This window comes from Charadrius vociferus, unplaced genomic scaffold (assembly GCF_000708025.1).
Source record: "Charadrius vociferus isolate BGI_N301 unplaced genomic scaffold, ASM70802v2 scaffold21, whole genome shotgun sequence".
Lineage (NCBI taxonomy): Eukaryota > Metazoa > Chordata > Aves > Charadriiformes > Charadriidae > Charadrius > Charadrius vociferus.
In genome coordinates this window covers 851,428-860,929 of record NW_009646850.1, presented here as the reverse complement: position 1 = coordinate 860,929, position 9,502 = coordinate 851,428, and the positions used below count along the sequence as shown (strand labels likewise).

Sequence of the window (9,502 nt, the reverse complement as noted above, 5' to 3'; positions counted from 1 at the left end):
AGCTGCCCTTTTTCCATGTAGCACATCTTCGGTACAGTCAGTTCTTAGTTGTGTTTTGTAACTTACAGGCTGAGCATCAGCAGCTGAAGCCGTGACCCATGCTGAGTCAGGCCCTGTACCCCAGCTGTAACCTCCTCCTGGAATCTGAGCTGCAGTGGGCTTGTGTATGGGTACGGTCGGTGTCGTTTTGTTTAGAGGCACAGTGCAAGATAGCACAGCTCTGGTGTGGCTGGCAGTTATGTTAATAAGCCTCGGTAAATCTGATCCAACGCTCTGTAGCATGTCCCAAAGCACTCATAATGTATAGATTTTTCTGTCGCTTGGTCTATTCCATCCTACTGGATGTTGCAGAGGTGGCATGTTTTTTGTGATGCACTCAACACAGAGACAGTTCCCAAGTAATCTGTTATTTCTGAACTGTGGATTTCAGTTTTTTGAAGGCAATTCTGATCATACGCCCAAGCTGTAAAAACAAACCAACAAAAACTCTATTTGTAGTCAAATGCTCAAGGCTTTTGTGTTTTTCTGCTCCCAAACCATTCTATGGTTATTCATACACCTTTTTATGCACCCACATAAGATATTAAAAGATTTTAACCTCAATCTGTGCTTGGAGGCATCTCATAATGCTTACCTTGTACCATGTGTTGGTACTCTTGTCTAGAAAGTATATAAAGATGCAGCCTCCACAGAGAAGAGAAAGATACTCAGGTGTAGAGAAGTTGGAAAGAAAAGCAGTTTGTGATGGTTGTTTGACTGAGAAGTTCGTATTTTCTGTTGTCCTCGTACTATTTCTTGAAAAGCATGCCTGGATGTAGTGCATAGTCTCAGGGCTGCACAAATGAATGACTCTGACTCCACACTCTGCAAGACAGTCATGATCAAACACCGCCTATAAAAAGTATCCAACCGTATGCAGATAAACCTGCCCTTCTATTTGAGCCTTTCAGATAAATAAACAGCTGAAACTGTCACTTGGTATAGAGCAAATGATAAGAGCATACATGTAGTATAAAATATTTAAATATTTTATATTTTATTAATATATTAAACATAATATATATTATACTACTGCAAAAGTGTTGCAGTAAAGTTTATATAGCTTAAGTTCCCTTTACTTGTTTTTGTCTTGAATTGAATTTTAACATTCGTTAGTGTCTCTGCGTAGCACATTGGCACGGTAAACCCTGCAATACCACGTGCACACCTATTGGGAAAAGATATTTCTTTTTGCTTTATATGGACTCTTAGAAATAATTATGCAATGAAGATTGGAAAATGACTGTATTAGCATTATGTCACTCCATCCAATAAGCTGGTATCTAACAGAGTATTGATGGAAGTGTTTTACTTTGCTGACTGTGTTATGTTGATTGAACTATTTAGCAAATTGTTAATCTATATGATGAAAATAAATATCTGGTAAATGTACAATGTGTCATCAATATAATCTTTTAGAAATAAATTTCCTGCATCTACTGGAATGGGATCTATCCTATAAAAACTAGTCAGTATTGTTGCAGAACCTAGTAACAATTTCAGTGTTTTTAGCTCATCCAGCACATGTACATGAACCTACAATTTATTGGACCGAAAAGTTACAAGAAATATTCTCCCTGACTCTGATGGGTAGTGCAGCACTGCTGGGAGGCAGGCGGCGGTGGTGGTGAGGATGGGGACTGCCTGTCCATAGCAGCTGTCTGCAGAGTTGTGGTGGTTGTGTTAGCAGAGTTCCATGCTAACGTTCTGTGCAGATGGGCCTGTGGGGAAAGAAAGGTGCAGATGGTCACTGCTGACTCCAGGTAATGTAAAGGTAAAATTGTCTGCTTGTGTTGTGTTCTTATACCACCACCCGAGTTATACTGAGAGTGAAATTGTGAATGCCTTCTTGGAAGGTGTACGTTGAAAGAGTTTAAGTCAATTTTTCATTGACTGCTTTCAGTAGTCCCTCTTATCCTATGCTTTGCTCGATGTGGTATGTACCTAGTTATTGTCAGATGCCAGGAGTGACGGAACAGTGGGCGTTTGAGCAGCCAACAGCAATAAGTACTGGGAAGTCTGTGGAAGCCACTGGTGATTTGACGAGGTAAATCTACAGTAACTGAGAAAGGCATTATTTCTTTACAAAAAAGTGCCTTCCAAATGTGGCCTTTGACCATAAACTGAAATGCAAAGCTTTAATTAAGGGCAGGCACAAAAGTTTCAGTAATGGTAATGATTCAGTCTTCTGAACTTTGACAGTGTGTGTGAATGTGGCTTAGACTGCCAAGAATGACTGAAAGAAATATTCTTTATAATCATATAAAGCTGCCTTATACTAAAGGACAGTTAATTAAAACTGAGTTTAGCATTTATGCCTAGAGAAATTTGACACTTCACTGTGATAAGTGCACTAGGAAGTACAAGGATAACTACTCATTGCATATAGCTCTATATGAGACTTAAAGAAAACTAAATGTATCATTACCAGTATCCGCTCTAGCGCACCAGTGTTCTTCCTGGTATGAGAGGCTGTGGTGTATACAAGATAGCTGTATTTTACAAACAAAATCACTGGAATGAAGACTTGTCATAAACATTTTGCGTTTGACCTAGGTTACAAGCTGTCTTTCTTGCTTACATTTTTGATCTCTTCATAAGTCTCTTGTCTGGGAAGGTGAGGCTGTAATGTGTGTTATTCCAGGGAAGTTCAGTCTTACCCCAATTCTGTTTGGCAAGGTCGACACGCTGGAGGGGAGGGATGCCATCCAGAGAGACCTGGACAGGCTGGAGAGATGGGTCCATGCCAACCTCGTGCAGTTCAACAAGGCCAAGTGCAAGGTTCTACATCTGGGTCGGGGCAATCCCAAGCACAAATACAGGCTCGGCGGGGAATGGCTGGAGAGCAGCCCTGAGGAGAAGGACCTGGGTGTGCTGATTGACCAGAAGCTCAACATGAGCCAGCAATGTGTAATCGCAGCCCAGAAGGCCAACCGTATCCTGGGCTGCATCAGAACTGTGGCCAGCAGGTCAAAGAACGTGATTCTGCCCCTCTACGCCACTCTTGTGAGACCCCCAACTGGAGTACTGCATCCAGCTCTGGAGACCCCAACATAAGAAGGACATGGAGCTGTTGCAGCGCGTCCAGAGGAGGGCCACGAGGATGATCCGAGGGCTGCAACACCTCTCCTATGAGGAAAGGCTGAGAGAGTTGAGGCTGTTCAGCCTGGAGAAGAGAAGGCTCTGGGGAGACCTTATTGTGGCCTTCCAGTACCTAAAGGGTGGGCCTACAGGAGAGCTGGGGAAGGACTTTTTCACTAGGGCATGTAGCAATAGGATGAGGGAGGAATGGCTCCAAACTGGAAGAGGGCAGGTTTAGATTAAACATTAGGAAGACATTTTTTGCTGTGAGGGTGGTGATGCACTGGAACAGGTTGCCCAGAGAAGCTGGTGGATGCCCCATCCCCTATGGCATGGGGGTTGGAACTAGATGATCTTCAAGTTCCCTTCCAACCTAAACCATTCTATGATTCTAAGAATAAATTCACCATTCAGAGGTTTGCATATTGATCAGGAAAACCTAGAGCAAATAATTAGAAAACTGAAATTCTAGCAGAATAATGGATGCTTGAGATTAAAATCTGCCTTTTTGTTTTATGCTTTTGTGTTTATATTTTATAGTTGTTTTAAGATACTATTAGGGCCATTAGGGAGAAGTTGGTTTATGACAAGGTTTTAAAAAGTACAGCAGTTTGTTTAATCAGGTAATGTACTGGGAGAATATTTGCTCTTTCAAATCCTTTGTATTTTTTTTTTTTCCCTCTTTCATTTTGTGGTTTGGGACTAGAGCAGATTTGTTTCTTTTGTTTTATATTTGGTTGTGAACTGTCTGACTTTGTGCTTGTAATAATGCTTGCCTGGGCCTATGTGGACATCTTGTAACAGGACTCTTATAATTGCAGTACTCTGGGAGTTTAAGTAAGTTTGGGAGCTTAACCAATAGACGACATGAAAGGAACCAGACTATAGCTCCCATATATGTATTTACATACACACATCAGACTTCTGTTTTTAATGAATATTTTAAAACTGTTTCTCAAAAAAAAAAGCGCGCACAAACTTGGATCAAAAAAATCCAGTCTCCTTTCAAAAGGAATACACTTCAGAGAGAAGAAAGGCTCAGTCTAATGCCAGTCTCACCAAACGCAGTATTTATGTATGTTTGGCTGTGTGACTACTGGTTATAAAGGGATTAAAACCAAATGAAAACAAATGAACAAAAAACCATGTGGCTGAACTAAAAGGTATTTCAGAACTGGCAACTGAAGTTTGTGGATACTTTTGTTACTACTTTCATTGTGACACTAATGAAATTGAGCTTGGAATTGCCAAACAAGCAACAGAATTTTTTTCCGTACTTAACTGCATTTGGAATTAAAAAATGTGTTTCTGTTATATGGAAGGCTTCTACTGTAGGTATGTCAGGTTTTGATGTCCCTTTCCATTTCTCTGCTGGGTCTGAAAAACAAAAGTAAGTTCTCCTGAGCTGAGACTTTATCCAGCAAAAGAAGGAATAAATATTCTATGATCCTAAGTCTATGTTTGATTTTGTTGATTTCAATAAGCATAAAAGATACTTGGGCTTCCTCTTGCTTTAATGCACACGTTAGTATCTTGCCATGAACAAGTACACATGTTTTCAAATACTTACTGAACTGCTTCTGGGTTACAATGCATCTTCCTATAAATCAGTGATGAAGAGGAAGGTTCATTCTTAAATTACTTGTTTGTATTTCTTGAATAAATAGCCATAATAATTAGAAAATGGAAATACCTCACTTTCTTTTTGGGCCAGATGTTACCTGTCTGAGGCTAGCATATAGAGCAGCTTTTTAGCATCTTAAAATTATATCGAATTTTGGTCTGGCGTTGATACCCCTTCTTTCTTTTAAGAAACAGATCTGCTGTTACTTATTTCCCCTATTTCCCCAGCCCCCCAAAGGGTAAGACCGGTATCACCAATAAGAAATTGTCAGTAGTTTTATTCTCATTTGTGGCTTGAAGTATTTAGAGGTAAATTTTAGATTGGAATTTTGTATTGAAAATTTTGTACTAGTGTTCTGTAGCAAGCCAAATGCCTCGGTGTTGTAAATGTTAGATTAGTGGAAAAAATCCAAATGTAAAATTACATCCAAATGAGGACTCCCACAGATTTCTAAAGTATGCTGGCCCTCATTAAATTAATTGTAGCATTGCTTTACTATCTTCAGGCTTTTGTGGAAAAAAAATTGTTCTCACTGTAAAGAATCAAGGGAGCTGAATGAAAAAAGCTGTGTTTCTACTTTGTCTGTCTCTGTGGTAGATTATTGGTTTGGCCCTTTCTAACATGTTGTATTTAGGATAGCAACAATTTGTTTTACAGGAGGGTTTTCTTTTTGTATAGTGAGTTGCAGCTAGAATAAAATAATTAAGGGACACATTTGAGGGCATGGGACAAAACGAGTCTTTTGCTGACATTTTCAAAATGAATTTGAGTTTTACTTTGATATCAAGCCAAAAAGTTGTCCTTGGGGGAGCATGCTGTAAATGGGTGTCTGTTATTTAGGCTAGGTAATCAAACAGATGTGAATGCTCAGTACATGCCTCCCTTGTGTGTTGCTGAAGCTGGCATCCTTTTACCAGCAGGCTAATCCAATAGGCTATTTCGTCTCAGGCAGACCATGTTAGAGGGGTGTTACAGAGGTTTCCTTATACTTTTTGTATCTCATTTTTACTGTTTAATCTGTTCTCTTTTCTCAATCAACATTCAACAATAAAATTATGTAGACACTAAAGCCACCTCACAAAAACCTGTACTGTATTTTGGGAAATACAGAAGTAAGAGGAAGTCAGGTTGTCCCGTGCTTTTTCTTGTGAAATGAAAGCAGTTGTGTACAAGGGCAGCTCCACCCTGCAGAAGATCCAGGGACAACTGGAGGTCCTGTGTAGGGGAGAATACAGGGACTTTCATTCTCTGAATGCCTACAGATACTTGTCACCTCAAAGATGCTCAGGAGGTGGTAGGAGGAGAAGACGGGGCCATACATTGTGTGAGGCTGGGGATCAGGATGTCTATTGCAGATCAGCCTGCAAATGCAAGTTTGGAGAATGCAAATGCAATTTGGAGAAAATACCTACTTTTAAATGTACTGTATTCTTCCATTTGTGGTTGAAAATTTTGGTTCCAGATAACAACTCTAGATGAAGAATTCTGGCATTCGGGTTAGAGCCAGAGTCTCATTTTAGGAGAGGAACAACTGAGCACAACCTTTCTCCCTTTAGCGAATCAGGAAAGTTCAGAATGATAGATAGGTAGTGGTGAGAGACTTTATCCACAGGAACTAGAAGATATTGTACTTAAATTATTACTTAATTGTTATTAAATTTTATATTTATCTCCCTTTAAATTTATCTCCAAAACACAGAAAGTATGAGGAAAAAAATGCATGAGCACTTCTGTCATTCTTATTGGAAAGTAACAACAAAAAAGTAATGTTTGGTTTGCCTTTTTTTTCTTTCTTCCTCTCTCAGGTCCGCACCAGTGTCCTACCTGATCACAAGGAGCCAAGAGCAGATGTTGGAGTAAGCAATTTTTTTTTTTTTTCATTAATTGATTTTTTTTCACCTCAACAGCAGACACAGACACCTGATGAAGAGAAATGGTGCTCTGCCTAATTGCTAAAAAGGAGCTGGCAAGCTTTTTTAATAGCAGAAGTTGGATTAAATGAATAAAAAAATCAAGGCAGGAGTAATAGTCTCAGTGATTGATGTAATCCCATTCACATATTTCTTGAAAATCCTATTCAATTGAAATTATCCTGAGGCAAGCGCAACTATCTAGACTTCCTGCTCCTGCCATACAAGCAAGGTGGATGAGATTGAGAGCTTGCCCCAGTGAGCCCGGCCTGTCACTTTCTGGTTTTCATGTGCAGAGTGTAAAATGTTCTGCTGTAGGAGTTGCCTTTGGGTTCACTTTAAGAAATTATGCTGGTGACATATGTAGGACTTATTTTTCTGTGTAGGTCTGGAGAACTTCTGTCAAAGGTATTGGGATGTCAGTTCTGGGTCTGAGGAGGTGAGAACCTGCCAGATAATATGGATACCTCATGAGGGTGGGAAATGTTGGTCCTGCTAGAGCTGCATAAAAGACCAAATACTGTCTGGGGCAGGTATCCAATCTATGTCTGCAAACATTTAAAATAACTGAATTTTGAAATTTTTATTCTACGGTGTTGACTTTCCTGCATTACCAGGGCATCCTTGGCATAGTTTACAGGATTTTAGCTAGTGTCTGAAAAATCTGTGGCTTGGCAGCAAGTTCAATCTTTAGTGAAATAATCAATGTGTTTCAACTTTTCATATAGCTATTATAGAGACTTTTCTCTTTGGCTAGCTGAGATTATTCATCAAACTACTCAAGGCACGTATCTTAAGATTTATAATCCTGAGTACCCCACTAGCAAAATTACAGAGGAACATTACTCTGTAATTAGCATTACAGCAGCAGTTCTGTTTAAATCCTACTTTTCAAGCCTTTCCAAGTCACATGTGCAAAGTTAGATTGGTTTGTAGACTGCCAGTTCAGGCCCCAGGGTAGACTATTTGTATCTAAATCAGTATGGAAACAGTATTCTTTAGCATTGTTGGAAATTAGACCCCTTGAACGTTAGCATAACTCTCTTCATTTGGGTCATGGTATCATTCACAATTTTATTTAATTCTGCAAATAACTCCTAATTGCATTATCAGGCAAAGAAAATTTTGTTCTAAATAAGCATAAAAATATGAAAAAGACAAACAAGTAGAATTTTTTCAGCCTATAAAATTATTCACCTTTAATTTCATGACCCTGGAGAACTAGATATGACACTCAGGGATGGTTAGTGGGCACAAGGACCAAAGATCTCAGATTCTATAGGAGAGTGGTGTATTTGCTTCTTAGCCCTCATTACATGAGGACTCTGACTTAGGGTTCTTAAATTCATTTATCATAGAATCATAGAATGGTTTAGGGTGGAAGGGACCTTAAAGATCATCAAGTTCCAACCCCCCTGCCATAGACAGGGGCACCTCCCACTAGACCAGGTTGCCCAGGGCCCCATCCAGCCTGGCCTTGAAAACCTCCAGGGATGGGGCATCCACCAGCTTCTCTGGGCAACCTGTTCCAGTGCATCACCACCCTCACAGCAAAAAATGTCTTCCTAATGTTTAATCTAAACCTGCCCTCTTCCAGTTTGGAGCCATTCCTCCCTCATCTTATTGCTACATGCCCTAGTGGAAAAAGTCCTTCCCCAGCTCTCCTGTAGGCCCACCCTTTAGGTACTGGAAGGCCACAATAAGGTCTCCCCAGAGCCTTCTCTTCTCCAGGCTGAACAGCCTCAACTCTCTCAGCCTCTCCTCATAGGAGAGGTGTTGCAGCCCTCGGATCATCCTCGTGGCCCTCCTCTGGACGCGCTGCAACAGCTCCATGTCCTTCTTATGTTGGGGTCTCCAGAGCTGGATGCAGTACTCCAGGTGGGGGTCTCACAAGAGTGGCGTAGAGGGGCAGAATCACGTTCTTTGACCTGCTGGCCACAGTTCTGATGCAGCCCAGGATACGGTTGGCCTTCTGGGTTGCGATTGCACATTGCTGGCTCATGTTGAGCTTATGTTATAGTTCTGTTGTGCTGCAGAAAGAAGCTCCAGGTGACCCAACCTATGTCAGTCTCATTCCAAATATCCCTCTCCCTCTTTTCCAATAGTAAGGTTGCAAATACAAGCACTCGAATGCTGTGAAAAGCCAGCATAAAGGCTGCTATATAGATGTTGCGCTGTGTAACGTGTTCTTATTGTACGAAGAAGGATATGCTCATGTAAGAAGATAAGTAATCTTAGCTAACCATGCCACCATACAGTTTTAGTGAAGAGCCACTGTCATGTTGACTGATCTAAAGGAAGATAGAACTATCTGTGTGTTCACTCTAGCGAGGCTGTGTGTCACACCTCGACCTATTTCTTGTAAAAGTACATGTTTCATTTTGGCAGTGAAAACTAACCATGATCTTTGCTGCTATAGCTGTGGTATTTCTCTCTGTATATTTCCTATTTTGTTCCTTACTTCCTGTTCAGCGCTTCCCAAATCCACTGTTTTCCCAGCCTTCTTTAGACTCTCTAGGGAAAACTTGTCTCTTTTTTCCTCTGCTGCTTAAGTGCCAACCAAAGCACAGGAAATCTAAGCCTGTGTTGTCAATAGGAATGAGCCATAACTGATGATTTAATTTGCCAAATTGGAGACCAGTGTTGGTGCTTTTATGAATTGGGAATTGTGATTTGAACTGTACATTTTATATGCAAGAAAACCTATCTTAGTGTAGAGCTTTGTTGTAGGTGTTCAAATACTCAATATCCAGCTGGTTGTCTTTGAAAGAAAGCAGGCTGCATGGTGGGGTTTTTTTACCAGAGGAAGTTACCCTTCTCCATAGAAACAAATTCTCTTCTCTTTCCC

The 9,502-nt window shown here is 40.5% G+C and overlaps 1 protein-coding gene across 1 annotated transcript in view; it reads left to right on the top strand.

The window, feature by feature from the left end:
* The window catches only part of INPP4B (inositol polyphosphate-4-phosphatase, type II, 105kDa), a 288,721-nt gene that overhangs the window by 153,424 nt on the left and 125,795 nt on the right, over positions 1-9,502 (top strand). The window contains 1 exon segment of the mRNA XM_009894169.1: positions 6,550-6,600. Coding sequence (XP_009892471.1) covers positions 6,550-6,600 — 51 coding nt within the window.